Raw genomic sequence first — 20,504 nt, 5'->3', positions numbered from 1 at the left:
AAGAGCCATCGCTATTAGCACGTGACTCTAACCCTGGTTTGGCTGACGTGTATTTCTCAGCACGCCTAACGTGCGGCTGGCAAAACATGTCAAACGCTCTCCAACCACAACGTTCCTTCATCAATCAAACATGCCAACCAGATACTGACAACCACACTTGATCTATTTCCTACTACCTGTCGCAGCAGTCTAACGATGGAACTTTCGCGTGAACTACCACATTCACAGTCACAGCCGACGGGCAGTCTTTCGGTATTTGGGTCTTCCCCGCACATGGCGACAGCAGCCTGCTCCGAAGTTACGATCTCACCCAAAATGACGCGGCAGAGGTAGCGACAGGCACGATAGAAGTGGTCAAACCGAAGATGGATGATGGGAAGTTGAATTCCGGGATAGATTGCGCCTCTTCCATATGCCGTTCAGCTATTGCATCTTTCGACTATTCTGAATAAGCGCGAACATTACAATCTTTGTCGTTGATGGTCATGCCAACGCGAGCCCGTATCATCACATCAATAGGGAGGCGTGAGCTTACTCTGCTCGACTGCTTGAAGCTGCAGAGTAACCGGGATGATGGAGGCTCTTGGGGTATCGCTGCACACGAAGACTATCACGTATGAAGTGCTTCTGTTTGTTGATCTATGACAGGGAGATCTGACTCACCGGCTACTATTTACCCTCATTTATGGTTTTGTTATCGCCAGAAAAGTATGAATGTGCCATACTGTTGAAAAATCCTTGAAGCGTATGTTGCGTTGATGGGCGACATCGCGCTGTCTTCACTGGCATCTAGGACGATGCCTTCACCCGATAAATAACGAAGCAGCAGTATGCTTGGAACTACACCCAAGCGCTTGGTCAACGCCAGTTTCGATCTTACAGTCTATTTTATACTCCTACCAAGCCAGCGCTACCCGATGAAGATACTACAATTCCGTGGAAACCATGGTGTTAAAGGTCCCTCTCTTCCATTTATCGTTTGCTTGGCTTTACGATGCTGTGGGGGAGAATTTTACTAGCACACTTCAAATCGCTATCAACTTCACCGTTACCTCATTGTCACCGCCTGGATACGGCGGTCAATGAATCTGTTGCAGACGCACCAGCTTCCCGCAAATCCCGCAGATTGCCCTGCGGACAAGCTGTGTACTTCCTTCACCACTTTCGAGTTGGGGCATCATCAGCACTACAGAGACAGCGACCCAGATTCAATGGAGACATCTGCAGGGCTGCACAAGCACATCTCACGAATGGGCTAGGTATCCGAGTTGACGATCTCACATCTCTTCGTCGCGTTGCCCGGCGATGTATTGAAAAGGGAAGCGGACTTGAACTTCTCTTTGCTATTGCATACCGTAGATAAATTTCGTGTGACTTGAAACCGTAATACACGTCTGGTCGAAGCAGCAGCAACTGTAAGGACGCTTCTGGACAGGAAGAAGGGAAGGTCGCTTCAGGGTGGCTTTCTGGCAGCAAGCGAACTGAGGGACCGGGGTTTTCTGTGCGAAGAGAACAGCCGCATTTCTACGTCGAACTTCAACCCTCACAGCAGCATCGTTGGTTGGATCATCGATGCAGCGGCAGCGGGCCTCATTTCGCATTCTCTTCACGTTGTTCTCTCTTGCGTTGCATTTCTTCATTTCATCTCCATATCTTTGTTCCTGCCAATCGCGAAAAAACCCACCCTAGGCGCGATTACGGAAGCCGAGATGGATTTGAGCACGACCGAACTCGACGACCAGTCTGTCAGGCAATCCCATACATCACCACCTCGACAACCGCATTCGCAGCATGTCGCAATGATCGACAGCTGGAGCAACGGTGACGACCGCAGAGACCGAAGAGGAGTCGATCGAGGAGTTGCACGCTCAAGAACTTCGCGATCGCCTGTTTCGCGTCGCCACGAGAGCGAGAGGGACCCGAAAGAACGGGCACGTAGTCCTGGCAAAACGAGATCAAATTCCCACCACCGCCAGGACAGATCTCGCGACCGCAGTCCCGAACGCAGACGACGACCATCACGATCACCTGGGCCAGACTCACGAGACGCAGCGCGGGAGCGCAATAAAGGCAGAGAGTTGCTTGAACCACGAGGCTCCGACAAGTCAAAACGATCCATCGCCCACCATTCACCATCGTCGAGTAAGAGGCGAAAGTCTCGAAGCCCTTCGCCGGAGCGACTTCACCACAAGAAATCTAGGAGGGAAATAGGTCGAAGCCCATCACGTACAGAAAGAGATTCACTGCGCTCTGACAAGAAGCGACGAACTATTTCCCCTCCTCCCCGAAAGCGATCCAGGGACCGCCGGCCTTTGGAACATCGGTCAGAAGGCAAGTACAAATCTAGGGAGTCAGGCACATTCGAGCGTGATCGGAGGGGGAGGTCTCCAAGTCCCCGGCCAGGTAAACACGATTCTTCTCGTCGCACATCGAGCTCAAGGCACGACAAACTGCCAAGACGTGAACGGTCACCTGTTATTCGATCACAGAAAACAAGAGAACGGTCACCATTTGAAAAATCGAAAGAAAGAGACCGTAGTCGATTGACATCACCTAAGATTGGTCAGAGATCTCCTGATATTGATCGCTACGAACCCTCGAGCCGTTCCCGTCCACGTTCGCCTGCTCATTCCCGTGGCTCAAAATACAGCCGAGGTCGCTCGCCAAGGGCTGGAGAAGATAGATATAAAGGTGATAAATCACGAGACGAGCGGAGTAGGGAGGACAGGCACAAAGACGAAAAACATCGTGGACATAAGTCTAAGGACGATCGGTCTAGAGACGTCCGTTCTCCGAGAGAGGAGAAATCTTCAAGAGACGATCGGCGACCAAGAGACGAGTTCAGGTCCCAAAAACCTCATTTCAAGGACTCAAAGGGCCCGAGGCCACCTACGGCATCTGGAGCAAACAGTATCGAGGTCAAGTCTCGAAAAGCCTCGCCGGCCGCGTCTGGCGCCAATAGTGTTGAGGTCAAGACGGATAAGATGAATAGTAGTAGAGGTTACTATGGTGGCCAGCAAGGTTATAACCCTCATCAACAGATGCAAGCTGCTTTTCCGTTGAAACCTCAGTATGTCCAAAGTCCTCAAGTTGATCCACGGCAATATTCGCAGTCACCTCAGCATCATATGACACCCGGTTCTTATCATGGATCTCCTCAGGCTCAGTCCCCATACGGTGCAGGGAGAGGGTCGTGGAGTGGGCAGCAGCCACAACCTCAATACTCGCCGCAGCCGTAAGTTCATCCTAACGTTCGGCGTGCGGACTTTTCGAGCTAACCTGGGCTACAGGCAATTCCAACAAAACTTCCCGCAGCAAAATCAAGCTAATTTCAACAGTCCCGGTGGGCAGCAAGGGCAGTTCTATAACAATCAGTCTCCACCATACCAGCAAATGGCACCTTCTGGGCCAATGAGTCAGTCTTACCAGCAAAATTTCCGGGGCAATCACAGAGGAAACTACAGAGGCAATAACTTCAACCCGAACATGGTGCGTGGTGGTCGTGGCGGAGGCAGGGGTGGTCATTTCCAGAATCTTCACTGGAGCAGCGCCTCCGGTGGAATGGGCCGAGGGGGCCACAATAACTCAGGATCTGCTACACCACAGCAGACATCCCCTCAACAGCAATTTCCTCCGCAAAATGCTGTTGCTGCACCTACAACTCCTCAACCAAAGCCGCCACCAGAGGAAGATGACAACGAAGATTTGTTTAGACCGTCGAAAGAACTGCAGGTGGAGGAAAAAGTACCTGTTAAAAAAGTTGACGAAGAGAAAATGCCACCGCCAAGTAAATCTACTCCTACTGGGCCCCAGAGCTCCAAATTCAGTTTCACTTTAAAGACAAAGTCAGCATCTAAGCCAACTAACGCCACGACCAAACCCGACATTGCGCAAAAATTGACAGTGGCTCCAGTACGGAAGGATGTGCTGGTAGCAAGCCCTGAGCGATCGCGGCCAGCACGACCAGTTCCCACGGAGCCAGCTTCAGCACGACGACATCATCAACAGCCAGAGTTTCGCGAACCCCCTGCACCAACCAAAAGAATGGTGAAAAAGATCATGAAGCGTCCAAAACCTAGGCCGCAACTTGAGGAAGACTTCAGAAAATCCGACTCTGTATATTACCGGAAGCCTGGTAATGAATCTGTTGTAGGGTCCGGTACATATGGTAAGGTCTTCAAAGGCGTCCATGTCTATACAAAGAACCTTGTTGCTTTGAAAAAGATCCGTATGGAAGGAGAGCGTGATGGATTCCCGGTGACGGCGGTACGCGAGATCAAGTTGCTTCAGTCATTGAAGCATCGGAATATTGTGAAGCTGCACGAGGTCATGGTAGAGAAGAATGACTGTTTCATGGTTTTTGAATATCTCTCCCACGATTTGACGGGTCTTCTCAACCACCCGACATTCAAGCTGGAAGCTGCTCACAAAAAAGATCTGGCAAAACAGCTGTTCGAAGGTCTAGACTATCTCCATAGACGAGGTGTCTTGCATCGCGACATAAAGGCTGCAAATATCCTTGTGAGTGCCGACGGGCAGTTGAAGATTGCTGATTTTGGTCTTGCCCGGTTCTACGCCAAGCGACGGCAGCTCGATTATACGAACCGTGTCATCACTATTTGGTATCGATCACCGGAACTTTTACTTGGTGAGACTCAATATGGGCCCGCGGTCGATATTTGGAGCGCTGCTTGTGTTTTGGTAGAAATATTCACCAAGCACGCCATATTTCCGGGTGACGGTGGAGAGATTAGTCAACTTGAGAAGATATATGCCGTCCTCGGAACCCCCAATAGGGTCGATTGGCCTGGCTTGGTGGATATGGCATGGTTCGAATTGCTTCGTCCGTCCGCTAAACGTCCTAATGTCTTTGCGGAAAAGTATAAGGATCGAGTCACACCCGCGGGGTATGAGCTTCTCGAAGCCATGTTCCAATATGACCCCGCTAAGCGCCCATCTGCATCCGACGTCCTCGAGCATCCGTACTTTACCGTGGAAGAGCCAAAGCCAAGACAGGTTATTGAGTAAGTACCCACGCATAGATTTCTGTTCTTACATGACTAACGTAATATAGACTTGCTTCGTTAGAAGGCGACTGGCACGAGTTCGAATCAAAGGCTTTACGGAAAGAAAACGAACGAAAAGATAAAGAGGCGAAGCAAGCAGCTCGAAAAGAAGCTGCAGAGAAGGAGAAAGAAAAGAAGCGAGCACCAGAGGGTGAGGCTGCCGATCGTGAAGCCAAACGCCAGCAAGTGGCACCACCCAGCCAGCCGACTTCCAAAGACGGGCCATAGTAAGCCTTTGTCGCAACCCATGTAAAAGTAAAGGATATGAGAATATGCATGCCAACAGTGCAATTTTCTGCAAGATGTAATCTGATGAAGCTAAGAAATGAGGTCAAGGACCCTCTAATTAACCATGAAGGGTTTTCACCAAGAGATGCAATATCAGATGGGTTTGCCATGTTGCTGCGGGGTAATGTTTTGGCATTTATCATTTTACGGTGATTGGAACTGTGTATGATAGATTTAATCTACCTCCTAGAAGGGACGGAAGTGCCTTTCGCCTGAAGGAGATAGTCAAAATTTACGAGCATGTGTATGATGATCATGAGCTGTTTATACAATGTGTAATTGGCTGAAGACGTGAGACGAGGATGGTGTATTAATAACCTCATATTCCGTATATACGTAGCTTCATAAATAAGGACATACAATCGAGTTTTCCGCTCGTTACCACTCACATGTCCTGTGGTGTAATACTTGAAACCAAACACCATACGCCTTTAACCCCCAACCCCTACCGTAACCTACCCAACAAGTACAAAAACATCTAAGCACCACTCCTATAAACCTGCGCACCTTGGTTACGGATAGTAACCGTATCCCTCCTCTCCAAAATCGTAATCGCCCTCACAAGGGCCTGTTCACTGAACCCCTTCCCTTCAACCATCTCCCTCTTCAGTGTCGCCAGACTAGTACTCCAGCCAATCGGCAATCGTCTCTTAAGTTCATCCTCAAGCTTATTCACTTCTTCATTCAATTCCTTGCTTCCTTGCGTGGAACCCATGGTTACTGCGTCCATGGTAGAGGCGAGAAAGAGTCGGATGGCTTCGTCGACGTGAGAGACGTCTGCGATGGGGGAGAGGGAGAGCTTGGCGAGCGATTCGGTGATGCGGATGATGGCTTCAAGTTGACGGACTGTGATGGGGATGGATGAGCGTGCGTTAGCTTCGAGCTCGGCGGCGTGGACTTGTTTGCGGATGGAGACGAAGTGAGAGGAGAGTTTTTCGCTGGCTTCAGGAGAGAGGCGTGGTGCCATTCGTCTGGTTATGGTTAGATATGTAGTTGGGAGATGATGATTGGGGACTTACGATCTGCAGTAGCTGATGTATCGCTTCATTTTATCGACTGAGATTTCTGACTCGGCTTGCTCTTCAACACCATGCCCTCCTTTATGAATGGCCATGACGTGCTTAGCGATGGTCTCGTCTCGAGCGCGGTTGTGGTCATCTTTGACAATGAAGATCATATCGAATCTGGAAAGAATGGTTGTTTGGAAATCGATATTCTCTCCCGGCGTCTTCAAATCATCATAACGGCCGAAAATGGGATTGGCTGCAGCAAGAACTGACGTCCGGGAGTTCAGAATTGTGGTAATACCAGCTTTGGCAATCGAGATCGTTTGTTGTTCCATAGCCTCGTGGATCGCAACTCTGTCTTCGTCTCTCATCTTGTCGAACTCATCGATACAAACAACACCTCCGTCAGCCAAAACCATTGCACCACCTTCCAGATAGAATTCTCGTGTTGTGTGATCTCTTTGAACAGAAGCAGTCAAACCGGCGGCTGAAGAACCCTTTCCAGAAGTGTAAATAGCGATTGGCGAGACCTTTTCGACGAATTTTAACAATTGAGATTTCGCAGTACCCGGATCACCCAGAAGCAGTACGTTGATATCTCCACGCAGCTTCATCCCATCTGGTAGGATCTTCTTTGACCCGCCCATCAATAAGCATGCGATTGCTTTCTTAATATCGTCATTCCCATAAATGGATGGTGCTATGCACTTTGCAAAGACTTGGTAAAGATCTGGTCTACGGCTCATTTCCAAAAACTCCTGTTCTTCCTCCTCCGAGAAAATCGCATTTCCTTTTGCGGTATGGTCGACATCACTGTGAATCCCTACGGCTCGTAAATATGGTGTCCTAATCGCAACAGCTGAAGTAGATGAAGATCCTTTCGATTGTTTATTCTGGTAAATGGAGAAGATGCCATGCACTGTACATCTGGTTCCAGGAACCACTCTGTTTGTCAAATAACGGTCTGTCGAGATAAGCACATGTCGAGGAAGCTCTCCAACGGGTACCTGATCAGGAGCTTCCTGTAACTTAATAATCTGCTGATCAACGAATTGACTGCTCTCGTGGATAACAACGTATGGATCCATAGGACATCCGTCTTCTCCAGGCATTTTTGGCCTGTCACAAATGCGTGGAAGAGATACACCACTGAAACCACCAGCCACAGGTAAAATCTTCGTCTGGCGACAATTTCGGCATTGTATATGGAGAGCGGTTGCTTTTGATGATAACACGGAAGCACCAATGACGATCCCGGGGACTCGTACGAGACGTGAAATTTTGAGAGCATCAAGATCTCGTATTGAAGTAGGCTCAGCTGAGGAGTGGAGGAGGAGTTGGTGTTCTGGAATTGTAATATCTTTCGTTGAGGGGTAAACGATTCGGTGTGTACATTTCTTTAGTGCGGCTTCGAACTGTAGACAGTCAGTTTCTGTGCGTAATACAAACAATCTATAATTACCAGAGGAATAATCTCCGCAGGTTCTGTCGTAAGTCGATGTGCCAGTTCCTCGTTAAAGGAGATAAGATGTCCGACATCTACGTCGCAATAGTACTGTTTAAGCAGCACATTCTCTCGAATTTGATCTCTATACCATATCAGTATCAATCCCTTCAAACAACCATCATCGTCCAAAGCGCATACCTGTAAATAAAAGCATTATCAAGTCGAAACTGCAAAATAAACTGTTCAAGCTGTGCCTGCACCTGCCCCCTGGTATCCTGCTCATTATCATAGTCTGGCGGCAGAACGCTAAGAGAATAAACAGATTGTCGATCCATGATTTCTGTATTCGCGATTCTGTGCTGCGGTGGTGCAAAATGAAGGTATTGATCCAAATCTGTCAAGCGGCAAAGGGGTTCAAAGTCGCGACGCGTAGAAATTCGCGAAGCTGCAAGCACTTTACGCGTGGAGGGGAAACCGGAATTATGTTATTCCGTGCTACCCCAAACTTTCCGACGGCCTGCCAAAACTCAGGTGAGGGCGACGAGGTAACTTTAATGCTTCTCCACCACAAATCGCAAATAGAATTTCGTGGGCGAATATAATACTCGTCTCCCGTACAGATTAACTTCGGGCGCCGTTCATCTCAAGATGTCCCTCCAAGGATACGTAAACCGTAAGTCGAACCCAACATCTCCCCCTTCTATACCACAGTGCGCTAGACAAAGCTTACAACCTGGGTTCTGACAGACGGGTAGGGAAGGTGTTGGTTTTGACTAGTGACTCGAGAACATTGGTGGGCACTTTACTGAGTTGCGACCAGATGACGAATTTGGTATTTGTTTCCTCTTCCAATACTTGTTTCCTATCCGCATAACTCATACTTTGATAGGTGCTCTCCGAAACAACAGAACGCATTATCAGACCTCCAGATGACCCCGAAGCGTCGAGCGAGATTCCTCATGGGTTGTACTTGATAAGAGGGGACAATGTGGTGGTTGTTGGGCTGGTGGATGTGGAAATGGATGCGAGTATTAATTGGTTGGAAGTTAGGGGGAGTGTTATTGGGGGAGTGAAACATTCGTGATGAACATTTGGTCGGTGGGAAAGAAGCTAAGGAGGATACCAAGAGAAAGGTGGTTGAAGTTGGCGCATGTACGGCGAATATGAGTGGATGTTGATGAGTGATGACAGCAAGCATTGATGGCGTTTGGATAGGATGTGATTCGTGGCTCTGCTCTGAGCCGAGTCTCTGTCGTTTGACGGGATAGATGGCATGCTATGGTTTCTTTGGTCGATGGAAAAGCATGTATGCACCATGAGTTATGAGATTTTACTTCGAACTTTCGTAGAAAAGACATCTCCATACCACAGGGATATGTTCTGAGCATAAGAGTCTTGGGCTTGTGCGCTTATGACTGTGATATTTGATATTTGATATGATATGTTTATGTCCTCAGCTATCCGTACGGTGTACGCATCTGCCCTCTGTCTACGCTACAAGCGAGCATGCCCATCAAATTTCTAACTCTTCGATCTATAATCCCATGATAATGATAATTCCCATATTTAAGTGAACGACACAGGCATAAAGATATTCCACCACTCTAGCCAAAGAGTCGCTCAATAATATATGGTCCAAAAGCGTCCTCTCCAGGGCTACTAATCATTCTGTTAATTCTGTTGCCCCTGTTGTACTGAAGCCAGCTCCCGTTGTCTCCAGGAGGATCGGCATGAGTTTCCTCCCCAACGTCCATGCCTTGGTCCGAAACTGTAACGTTCAAGCTCTCCATCGGGTTAACGATATCGACAGCGCCAGGGCTTTTCACTTGCTCCTCGGGCCTTCCAGCCTTTTTGCGCTGTCTTCTGTCAACAACATGCATTCCCCTTGTCCATTGGCCAGCGGTCTCGACTCGAATGTCCTCTGGAGCCTTTGGTGCAAGCATCCATTGAGGTGCGTTTCTGGTCAACATATACCATATGCACAAAGGATCATGAAGTTCAAGGCCAGGGTTCTCTTGCTTCCTTGTCAGAGACTCTATCTTCTCCAGAGTCTTAAGTACGAACACCGAGGTCCACTGCGCTAATGGACTGCCAGCCTCGATCAATGGATCGACTTTTTGCTTGAATTCAAGCCTGCGAAGAAGGTGTGGAGATGTGACATCCAGTGGAAATAAGGTGAGGTTCAACGTCCTAGATAATTTCTTTGGATAAGTTGGTAGACTGGACATCTTCAACGGCGGCGGTGGCATCGTTGAAGAGGGTGTTGGAGAGGTCAGAGCGAAAACGCGAGCAGTTGCGACAGCATCAGCATATGTGTTGAACTCAGCTACTGGAGTGATATTGCCTTCAACATCAATAGCGCCGCCCATCACACAGACTTCTTTAACTTTTAAGAAGGTCTCTGGGTCCTCTGCCGCTGCGAGTGCCAAGTTCGTAAGAGGGCCAACTGCTACAATGGTGATTGTATCAGGAGGGTTCTCCCGAAGCAAACGGAGAATCTCTTGGTGAGCCGGAGCTTTAGATGCTCGGAAAGATTTGGAAGAGACAATAGACTCTTCGGACTCGCCCTCGAACAAATGCTTCCAAGCATCTGCAGGAGTTAGGTGGGGATGCTATATTGTGTTAGCAGGAAACATTTCGATTCGTTCAAGCCCCAACAATCTCGCTTGACGCCACTAAGCAAACGTTCAGATGAGGATGCATTTCCGTACGTAGCTGCATAAAAACGTGGCTTTAGGCACACTGCAGAAGTAATGTTTGCCCAAATCGTGCGTGGCAAGGGTCGAGCATCTCGGTTCAGTCCAGTATATATCAAATCAACTTACAGAAGTGTGAGTACCAGCAAGACCATCTATTCCGTCTATGTGTTACGTTAGCATCTGCTCAACTATTGTTTGTCCGCCGATTTCTTACGGAAATAATCTGCCATGAGCATTTCATCTTCCAACGGATGAGTTGCTCCAACAGCGACCAAAGGCTTAGAGCTAAGCATTGCCCCAAAGCCTTCAAGTTGACCACGGGACTTTCTCCATTCTATCTCCTTTTCAATGATATGGAAGAGCGTAATCACGTTCTTCAGGCACTTATCAGCTTCCACGTTCCCATAAGTAACGGAAAGCAGAAGAATTTCTAGCTCCTCTGGCTTTGCAGCCAAAGCTAGCAAGATAGCCAGAATATCATCGACACCTAATCAAATATTAGCCCGATATCGAGGGACGGTCCAGCTAACAAAAATGTGACAAACCTGGATCAGTATCGATGATAATGCGATTTAGCGGTGCAGCCATGTTCACGGTACTCGAATACAGTTAACAAATATATGGAAGGAAAGCAAAGCCAAAGACAAAGACAGAAGTTAGAAACAAGTAGGAAAGTCTGTACTATTATTCTCTTTTGTACGGCACACTCCGGTGTGAATAATGTGTTTTCGGGAGGCTCCAACGCCTTTCTTGCGACAAGAAGGAATTCATCCCACCATAAGTCACCAACCGAGCGGGGCACTATTCGAAGATGCCTTCCCCTTTGGGATTCACAAATCGGCACGGAGTCAGGTGCCCAGGCCTCCGATTGACCGGTCGCATTTAGTGCTAGAGCACAGGCCAACGATTCTACAATACGACACCTCTCGAACTTGGACGTGTCCTCAACCAAAGGGGTATCGCAACCGCACACATTACAGTCACTTCCTAATTCAACAGCCGCTTTTCTCTTCCTCAACATATTGCTGCTTCATCTTTAATTCGGCTTCCATTTAAGACGGCGGGGCTCGATTTGAGCATCTTTCGCTCTCTTTGTCGAGGTACATTTCGTCATCTTACGTCGGCAACATGGCGATTCTAAGCACACTCTCTGGCTGGGTCGCAGTCATCGCACTCGGAGGAGGCTACTATTACTATGTAAAGGAGAAGAAATCGCCGGTGACCGCGGCGAAACAAGCGATCAATGCCATTGATACGAAGGAGTCGAAACCGAAGAAAGCTCCAGCGAAGTCGGAAAAGGCTGCCAAAAAGAAGACGCAGCAACCTGCCTCTAAAAACGAGAAAGAAGCAGACCAGGGCTTCAGTACCGCAGTTTCCAATGATCGCGATGATGAGGTCGACAACAAAGAGTTTGCTCGACAAATTTCTAACATCAAATCTGGCCATGTTCCAACCAGCAAAGCCAAAACCGAGAAGAAGCAGAAATCAGTCAAGCAGTCAAAGGCGCAGGAGAGTAAGACTGCCGCTGAAAGCTCTGATAATGCTGATGTCCCATCTTCCGCTACAGGAGGTGACGCTGATGACGACGAATCATCAGTAAATTCCCCTGAGCTCAAGGCCAGCGCTGACACCACGCCCGTCACGGTAATTCATGACATTCTCCCAATTCATTTCGTCTTACTGACCTTTACCGATTTAGAGCGGCGGCGTCTCTGATATGCTCGAAGCACCATCTTCGGGACCATCGGTCTTGAAAATCACCGAATCTACGAACCCAGCTAAGCCGAAGAAATCCAAGCCTCAAACCTTTGAGGCTGTCGAGTCGAAGAAGGCGCGACAAAATCGCAAGAAAGCAGAGGCTGCAAAGGAGGCCCGAGCAGACGAGGAGAAAGCGAGAAAGGTACTTGAAGAAAAGCAGCGAAGGACCGCGAGGGAAGCTGAAGGCCGCGCCGCCAAGGATGGAAGCGTTTTCATGGCCTCCAAGGCCCCTTCTCAGTCTGCTTGGGTTCCTCCAGCCACCACTCCTGAAGTCAGCGGTACCACCAAGGGTGCCAATGGCACCAACCCAGCCGACACACATATCCAACTCTTGGATACATATGAGGCTCCATCCAAGAACGCCGAGACATCATCCCAAGGTCAGACAAAAGGCGGCGAGTGGCAAAAGACATTACCTTCCGAAGAGGAACAAGTTCGCATTGCCATTGAAGAGTCCGACGAGTGGCAAACCGTCAAGGGAAAGAAACAGCAAGAGAAGCGGAAGGCGGCAGCACCAGCACCCGTTGAGCCAGTTGCGCCAGCCAAGGAGAAGGCTGATTTCAGCACCGTAGCTGCCAGCGAACCCACTGATGCTGGTCAGAAGTGGAAGAACACGAGCTCGCACACCAGCAATGGTGTTGCCGATGAGAAAGAGGAGGACTTCGAAGATTCCGAATGGGAAGTTGCGTAGGAGAAGCAACATGGTGAAATTTGATGTTCCGGCGAGCGTATAGACGAGCGGTTCTACCAAAACCGCCTCCTATCCGCCCGAGAACATCGCCCTACTTTGCTCGATTGTACATGAACACCTTTGCGCTATATTTCCGCCGCCATTTTCCGGCTTTGTACCACTGCATACAGACACTTGGGATGTGTTTGAGAGGCATAATTTGCATAAGCCAGCAATAGTGTATTCCAATTTTGCTTTGGGCCAGGCGTTCAATTTGTCTCTCACTATGAAAGTGCAAAACAATGGGATCTAAAACTGCTGGGGTTTGGGCCGTCTCTTTTCAGGAACTTCGAAATCTTTGTACCACATGCAGCATACTACTAGTCTTGGACGCTATGTTCTATGCGACTCTTTCGTATTTAGGTGCTTTGTTATCTAGTAGTTCCGTCTTTTATGACCTCCTACTACTTTCCTGGCAATGTCAGAAGTACTTGATATATAGTTGATACAATTGAGGCATTTATCTTCCTTGACTCGAGCTTACTTACTTTGGAAACTACTTGATCTTTTAATTTGATACAAACCTTGGCCAACCAGATGTTACCCCGCAATCCCGTGCTCGTCTGTTGAAATCCATCGGACTTTATTCCCCGGTGCCATGGGTACGATGAGGAGATCTGGTATCTTAGTAGCACGGCAGGATCTTTGTGATCAAGGTCCGGATGGGAAATAATTCAACAATCGAATAACAAAAAAGGCGCCAATAATCAAGTAGCTTAACTTATACAAAGTAAGAAAAGTATCGCTTAAGTTGTACTAAACACTCGTATTCCAGCCCTTGACCCTTTGACGATCTGGCTTCACCCACACCCCTCTTCCGCTATTGCGGACCCCCACGCGCGTTGTCGGGGTACGGATCTTGACCTGCATTTGGACTCCGCCATCACTAACAGGCTGACAGTTTGCAGTCGACGATCCAATTGGGAAGGCAGCTGCAGAACGAGACGATGAAACAAATCCGTCCAGACCGGTTTTGCGTTTCGTTGTCCCCTTCCTGAATGCCTTCATTTGAAGATATCTATTTCATTGCCTTCGTTATCGGCCCCACATTCTTCAACTTCTGCATCTCGAGAGTGGAATGCGCATGTTTGGCCAAGTAGCGTTGAAACTACACGATTGTCCCACCCCTTAGTGTCCACCAGAGCACGTCGCCGCCAACAAGAGGGGCCAACAACCACCTTCCGACTTGTCCCTTATATCTTTATCCCGCAATTGTAGAAACGAGACGGATTGTCCTTGCGATTCGATGCGAAAGAATCACACTCAAGAAGGACAAGACTTTTATATTTTCGCCGATTACTATATCCGGTGTTGCGCGGATTTACTGGGACGATTCGTGGACGATTGAGGTGTCTACTGGATGTCAAAGGGAATTGACTGCTTTATCTCGGAACATTGAAAACAACCACCCAGCTGCGACAATATCTTGTAATCACACCCATTGCGACTCGTAAGACGATCTTATATTGGCCGTCGAAATCAGGATCAAGGAATAGCGAGGACGTGGCGAGCTGCAGACTCCTGCGAATCCAGTCCGCCCAAGAAGTGTCCCGGATAGAAGCCACTCACCACAAACAGGCTCAGAACTGCTCGAATTGCACCTCATGCATTCATAACATTCGGAGCATTCACCCCCCGCCTACAGTCTTTTCCTCCGAACAAACTTGCTCTCAAGATGTCGCTCGATGTTGCTATTCAGTCGGTCGCGTTCTACATCCTATCTTGCAGCACATGTTCAAAGATCAGCCACAGGAGGAAAGCCAAGGTACAGGCGAAGAAAGAGAGGGCGGAGAAGCAAGCGCTAGAAACGGAACAGCCGGGGCTATACAGACATCCGTCACCATTTTCTACGAATCCATACTGGACGGAGGAGATAATGATGGGGCCAGGGCTGCCGAAGAAGAAAGGAGGGGACAAAAATGCATGCAAGAACTCAAGTCAGAGGGCTTTAAATACGGCAGGTCAAGGGAGCAGTTATGCTGGAAGTACGGGAATGAGTACAGAGGCGCCGAGTAGTCCTACGGCGGCAACGGAAGGTTCTCGTTTGTCCGGAGAGGGGTGGAATAGGAAGAGGTATCAGAGAGAGGACGAGGCGTTATGGGGGATTGATTTTCAAGGCTCGGGCCAGAAGATAAAGGAAGCTATTGCCAAAGCCGGAGAATCAGCGAATCGATTTGTTGGTGGACGATTGAACAAGAGTGGATCAATAAAGGAGGACTCGGAATTTGAAGAGGACTCTGCGCCTTATTATATCACTTCGAGGAATCCGCCAGTCAACGACTTACATCCACCTGTGGTGAGCACGCAGCCACTGAGTAAAGACGAGACAAGGTGGATGTTACAACCACCTCCTTCTGCGAAAGTCATGGAAGGCAAGGTTAGAGTCAACAGTGGTCGAAGTAGGACCAACAGTGACGGAAGCACAATCAAAAACACACTTAGTCGTCAAATCACCGACAAGACACTGGATTCAAAATCCCAACGCGCAGACACCCCTTCATCAAGAGGTACATCCCGAGGCACCTCCCGCGCCGAATCCCGCAAGAAAACCAAAGTCTCCCGTCCAAGAATTCAACGTCACGACAGTATGGACAGCATCTCCTCGCCCTCCTCCTCACCCACGCCCCGGAAGAAGAAACCAACACCCCTCTCCATCCCTCGTCCAGTCACCCAGGATTTCGCCGAGCATATACCCGTACCAGCACCCGTCGCGACAACTGAAATGCGCGAACGGAATGCCAGACCACTGCTTACTACGATTGTTAGTTCGAGTATGGTGGTGCCGAAGGTGCAGAATGAGAGTGGAGATGAGAATCTTTCTTTGAGAGAATTTTCGCAAATGGAGAGTGCGAAGGAGAGGACGTCGTCGCCCAGTCTGAGGGTCGACATTGGGGAGAAGAGGGGAAGGGAGATGACGGGTCTTTCGGGGTCGTCGGGGAATGTTGTTGTGCAGTGAGATGAGGGGTGAGTTTTGGATATCGACTTCGGATGCGAAGACAGCACTATCGACTTGAGAGCGATAAACATACACTTTCTTGTACGGTCACCCATATTCGCATCCACCTTCTTTCCTTCATCATAACATTACATTTTCATCACGGGTTCGGCGTTTGTAGCGTAGCGTTTGCATGGTGTTTGGAGCTTCCTACCAGTACTGGCTCTTTCTTTTTTGGGCATATTTCTTGGGATTGCACAGCACACACAGGTTTTGATGGGAAGACATTACGTTCCCTTTTCGTTTGTTGGGGGATTTCTTGGATTGGAAATGGGTAGGGTATTTTGGGAAAAGCATGGGATCGGGTTTGGTGCATGGAACGGTTTTGGGGTGAAGTACACAGGGTGTTGAAATTGAGAAAGCGCGAATTACGTGCGTGGTACATAGATATGAATTGGAAGATATTCAAAGTGATTTGGGTTGTGAGATTGTGTTTTATTACGTTGCGTGTGATATCGTACAATTGTCTATCTCCGACTCTCCAACAAGTGCTGATGCTAAGGTTACCTTATACATGAAGTCGCTTTGGAGCATTGAAAACTACGTACGTACCTAGGTAATATATCCAGGATCTTAAGCGATGTTGAAATAGCATAGTTCAAGTTGATGCAGGCTATGTAGATGCGTAAATCAACCTTTTACTATCGTCTCTCTCCTTCTGCGTATACCGGCTGCCAGATACTGTTAATTGTTGGAGATAACCTGGTTAATGTTCTTGCTGGAACATAATGACATGATAACATAATTCCAATATCAAAGTTATAACCTCTAAAATAATACACATATCCAAGACATCGAATCAAGCCACCCTTGGCGGCACATTCGGTCTCGTCCCCTCCCTCATCCGTCCCACAAACCCCAGATTCCTCCTCCTCTCCTCCTCCTCCTCCACCAACCTCCTCCTTTTCCTCTTCAACATCTCACAAAACGGAATCCCAACCGCATACCCGCCCAAATGCGCCGTGTGATCCAGACGCTGCATCCCGGTCTTCAAACTGCGTTTCATTCCTAAGAGCTCGATGAAAATACTGAATCCCAAGAAGCCTAGACACGTCAAAGCCGGCCAATTTTCTGGCGGGAACCCGAAAAATGTGATTTTAGCACCGGAATCCAGGGTGAGGTATGTGCCCATCATACCGCACAGCGCGCCGGACGCGCCTAGGGAGGCGGATATGAAGGATTTCCGCAGCACGAACCAGACGAGGGAGACGTAGCTGCCGAAGACGCCGGCGGAGAGGTAGAGCGCGAGGAAGTTTGCGCGGCCGATCTCGTCGTGGAGACGCGTGCCGACGACCCAGAGGAGCGCCATGTTGCAGGCGAAGTGGGAGACGGATTGGTGGGAGAAGGTGTTGCCGAGGAGGGAGAGGGCGCGGGGGGCCGCGGAGATGGTGATGAAGTAGGTGTTGAAGAGGCGGTAGAGGGGTGGGAAACGCCAGGCTACGAGGATGGCGGCGTTGATGGCGATGATGGTTATGGCTGTTGCGGCGGAGGGGGGCATGTCGGGGAAGATGCGCGCGGAGGCCTTGGGGGGGACGTAGAGTTGCGTGAGGAGGTAGCAGCCGGTGAAGGTGGCTATGACCATGAGGGTGGAGGGCCAGAGTCGCTGGAAGGAGGTCATTTCTGGGATTCCATTGGGAAGGATGTTTGCTGAGTCTTTGTACTTAAGGTAGAGCGGGTTGTTGTATGGATCTAATTTTCGTAGAACCACCCGTGATTTGGGTGTCGTAGTCTGTAAAGTTCCAGTATTCTGTTGTATTTCCTCTGCTTGACTCTTTTCCCGAGCTTCTTCTTCAAGTCGCTTCTTCCTGTTAGCTTCTTTTAATTCCACGAGCACGCTCTTTTCTTCTCGGCTTTCCCAGGCTCCTCCGGAGTTAGGCTTGTAGAGACCTATCCTCTCACTATCAGCGACGATATCCGCCTCCATGGCCCGGAGCTCATCTTCCGCTCTCTGTCCAGCATTTTCAATCTCATTTACAGGCACATGCTTCCTTAACCATTGAAGCCCGAGTTGAACTGCGCTTCTCTCGTATTTGTTGACAGTGCTTCTCGCGGCAGGATCTTCCAGAATTCCTGCGACTCGTTGTCCATGGAGAACTCGTAGGATGTGGTTTGCTACCTGCGCATTTATTTTACTACCGAATATCGTTCGAGCCTCATTCGCTGATAGAGGTTTTAATCTGAAGGGCAATCCTTCTTCTGCGACAAAGTCTTCCGGTAGTTGTTCATATTTTGTAAGAATGCGCTTCGAGCTTAACGTCCGAATTTCGATTCGATGTCCTATAGGCTTTTGCGCCGCCCTCCCTCCTTGAATTGATTTCTGCCACGCTGGTATATTTCTAAGAGGTTGAGAAGAACATATCGAAAAGGAGCGAATTGAACTCTGTACAAGCCTTGCAGCGAGGCTATTGACCTTGAAACATGGTTGGAGAATGGTTCGAGTATTGAGACATGATGCTCTAGATATTGGCTGCCAAATGCTGGTCATATCGTCGATCGTTACCGTATCATATTCGCAAAGTGAAATAAAGCAGCAGTATCGTTAAATTAAGCGCAGGTAAGGAAAAGAATGATAATCGATGAATTCCGCTACGTCGACAAAAGAGCTCCTCGAATTCGAGATGTCAAGACGACGAAGACGTCAAGAAATTATGTGCACGGCCCTCATCTTCTTCCCGTCAACCCCGCCAAATCGCGTCCGCGTCCACCTTGACAGCCTGAAGTTCCCTCGCCCGCTACAAAACATCAGATTCTATAAACTTCATGTCTCTTATCGAAAACCTCAAACTACAGACTTCGTGCCCTCAAAATGTCCTCTGAAGCTACTCCTATAAACCCCGCTCGCTTTGCAGAAGCTTTAAAAGACTTGCCTCTCGAAACCCTCCATTTCAAAGGCGCAGAAATCCGCAACTCGATCGCCCATCTGGACTACAGCAACGAACAACTAAAACCTTTCGCTGAAGGTACAGATCCTTCATGTAATGGCACACCCGATCAGGATTGTCTAGATGCGATTCGGGAGAATGAGATTGTGATTGGGAGGATGCAGGAGAGGATTGCGCTACTGAGAGCAGAGGTGGAGGGGAGAGGAAGTAGTTGGTTGGAGTTTGTCAGTACTGAGGAGTTGGCCGAGAATAGTGAGAAGATCGAGGGCGACAGGGAGCTGGTTAATGGTACAGGACAAGGAAGTGGTGAAGAAGGAAGGAGTAACCCTTGGAGTGATGGGACATTTCAGACTGGGAGGATAGTTAATGGGGATGTGGTTATGGATGGACAACCGAATGGCGTGGCGAACGGGACGACGACGGGAACTTCGACTGGAGGAGCAGTAATGACAAACGGCACTGGTGGCAGGATGGATGATGAAGCATTGCGGAGAGCGATGGAAGAAAGAATGAGAGAGATGGCTGCGGATGATGAAGATGGCATGCACTTATAAACTTGACTTTGCTTTCGATATTCAAAAACTTGCGAACCGAAGAAGCAACGACATAGCGGGATTCGATGTCTGAAGCATGAACAATTGCAAATGCAGAATACGTGATTACTGTCGTGCTCTGTCCAGGTCGAGCTCTACAGTTTGGAAACTCTGTGCTCTATTTCAATATCCAGGAGCAAGAGCAGAGTTGTACGAACTTCGAGTGATGGAATTACAGCCAGGTATTTCCACCGAAAGCAAGTGGTGGCGCTTTTCAAAAGCTTTCCCCCAAGAGGGAACTATTTCACAAAGCTCTACACTACTCAGTTACCATACATTCGCACAAGAATACGCTGATGCGCGGGAATTACAACTTGGGCTTGAGGCAGACAACCTAGTAGATTCTATCACATCAGAAGATAGAATATACTTGCATCCTCTTCTTCAACAAGGTAGCAATAAAGCACCCCAGTACAATGATAAACGCACCCTGATATCACATGTCTGACGAGTACATGCATACAACATTTCAGCTTCAGTTTCAGCTTGTTGGAACATTCTATCCAATGGACTCGGATCTCGTACAAGCTGAGCTGATCCGCCATGCAACGAAGTAACCGTAAGCCTTGGGTTTCTTAGGTTACGCGTTGCCACGCAGTGTTACTTGTCTTAGGCAAGGGATGGCCATTTCATGTGCTACATTTAGCTTAGTTGTACAATGTTGGTAACCAGAGTTGATATATGGGACACAAACACTTTATATCAAAAACAGTGCATTCATTTATGTTTCATGTTTCCTAAACAAACACACAGGGTTTACAATACTTTGTCTCCATGATTATTAAATTTAAGGTCCATCGATCGGCTGCCTAGCTGCATGAATGGAGACATCAAGGGTCCATACATCCATGAACATATTATTATTGCAACCACTTAAAATACAGCAATTTACTAGCTAACATCGCAACACCACAGGCACCGCGGCGCCCGTACACATTTTGGTTACTTTGTCTTGGCTGGTCTTGGCTGACAACCAACCTTGGTTTGCGCAATTGAGCTATGCCGCTTATCCAGTCGTGAAGTCATTAGGGTGTCCCTG

General features: G+C 48.6%; 9 protein-coding genes across 9 annotated transcripts; 5 read left to right on the top strand and 4 right to left on the bottom strand.

Moving 5' to 3' along the window:
- Positions 1–1,709: 1,709 nt before the first annotated feature.
- GLAREA_06776 (Protein kinase-like (PK-like)) lies at positions 1,710–5,294 on the top strand (the record flags this gene model as incomplete). The annotated part of the gene is made up of 3 exons (XM_008080724.1): positions 1,710–3,235; positions 3,291–5,024; positions 5,075–5,294. The coding sequence occupies 3 exons, from the start codon at positions 1,710–1,712 to the stop codon at positions 5,292–5,294; spliced, it is 3,480 nt and encodes a 1,159-aa protein (XP_008078915.1).
- Positions 5,295–5,832: 538 nt separating this feature from the next.
- Positions 5,833–8,143, bottom strand: GLAREA_06775 (Nucleic acid-binding protein; the record flags this gene model as incomplete). The annotated part of the gene is made up of 4 exons (XM_008080723.1): positions 5,833–6,325; positions 6,374–7,776; positions 7,824–7,950; positions 8,007–8,143. The coding sequence occupies 4 exons, from the start codon at positions 8,141–8,143 to the stop codon at positions 5,833–5,835; spliced, it is 2,160 nt and encodes a 719-aa protein (XP_008078914.1).
- A 313-nt stretch (positions 8,144–8,456) lies between these two features.
- On the top strand, positions 8,457–8,892 carry GLAREA_06774 (Sm-like ribonucleoprotein; the record flags this gene model as incomplete). Its single annotated transcript, XM_008080722.1, has 3 exons — positions 8,457–8,481; positions 8,564–8,601; positions 8,698–8,892. The coding sequence occupies 3 exons, from the start codon at positions 8,457–8,459 to the stop codon at positions 8,890–8,892; spliced, it is 258 nt and encodes an 85-aa protein (XP_008078913.1).
- Positions 8,893–9,412: 520 nt separating this feature from the next.
- Positions 9,413–11,095, bottom strand: GLAREA_06773 (Nucleoside hydrolase; the record flags this gene model as incomplete). Its single annotated transcript, XM_008080721.1, has 4 exons — positions 9,413–10,420; positions 10,634–10,668; positions 10,722–10,994; positions 11,053–11,095. The coding sequence occupies 4 exons, from the start codon at positions 11,093–11,095 to the stop codon at positions 9,413–9,415; spliced, it is 1,359 nt and encodes a 452-aa protein (XP_008078912.1).
- Positions 11,096–11,635: 540 nt separating this feature from the next.
- GLAREA_06772 (uncharacterized protein) lies at positions 11,636–12,956 on the top strand (the record flags this gene model as incomplete). The annotated part of the gene is made up of 2 exons (XM_008080720.1): positions 11,636–12,151; positions 12,207–12,956. The coding sequence occupies 2 exons, from the start codon at positions 11,636–11,638 to the stop codon at positions 12,954–12,956; spliced, it is 1,266 nt and encodes a 421-aa protein (XP_008078911.1).
- Positions 12,957–13,751: 795 nt separating this feature from the next.
- GLAREA_06771 (uncharacterized protein) lies at positions 13,752–14,003 on the bottom strand (the record flags this gene model as incomplete). Its single annotated transcript, XM_008080719.1, has 1 exon — positions 13,752–14,003. The coding sequence occupies one exon, from the start codon at positions 14,001–14,003 to the stop codon at positions 13,752–13,754; it is 252 nt and encodes an 83-aa protein (XP_008078910.1).
- A 667-nt stretch (positions 14,004–14,670) lies between these two features.
- GLAREA_06770 (uncharacterized protein) lies at positions 14,671–15,951 on the top strand (the record flags this gene model as incomplete). The annotated part of the gene is made up of 1 exon (XM_008080718.1): positions 14,671–15,951. The coding sequence occupies one exon, from the start codon at positions 14,671–14,673 to the stop codon at positions 15,949–15,951; it is 1,281 nt and encodes a 426-aa protein (XP_008078909.1).
- An 838-nt stretch (positions 15,952–16,789) lies between these two features.
- Positions 16,790–18,475, bottom strand: GLAREA_06769 (Rhomboid-like protein; the record flags this gene model as incomplete). The annotated part of the gene is made up of 1 exon (XM_008080717.1): positions 16,790–18,475. The coding sequence occupies one exon, from the start codon at positions 18,473–18,475 to the stop codon at positions 16,790–16,792; it is 1,686 nt and encodes a 561-aa protein (XP_008078908.1).
- Positions 18,476–18,796: 321 nt separating this feature from the next.
- On the top strand, positions 18,797–19,426 carry GLAREA_06768 (uncharacterized protein; the record flags this gene model as incomplete). Its single annotated transcript, XM_008080716.1, has 1 exon — positions 18,797–19,426. One exon carries the CDS (start codon positions 18,797–18,799, stop codon positions 19,424–19,426), a length of 630 nt encoding a protein of 209 aa, XP_008078907.1.
- Between the last annotated feature and the right edge of the window lie 1,078 nt (positions 19,427–20,504).

The sequence above is a fragment of the Glarea lozoyensis genome (genome assembly GCF_000409485.1).
Source record: "Glarea lozoyensis ATCC 20868 chromosome Unknown GLAREA14, whole genome shotgun sequence".
In the NCBI taxonomy this organism is placed as follows: Eukaryota; Fungi; Ascomycota; class Leotiomycetes; order Helotiales; family Helotiaceae; genus Glarea; species Glarea lozoyensis.
This window is presented reverse-complemented; position numbering and strand designations above follow the sequence as displayed.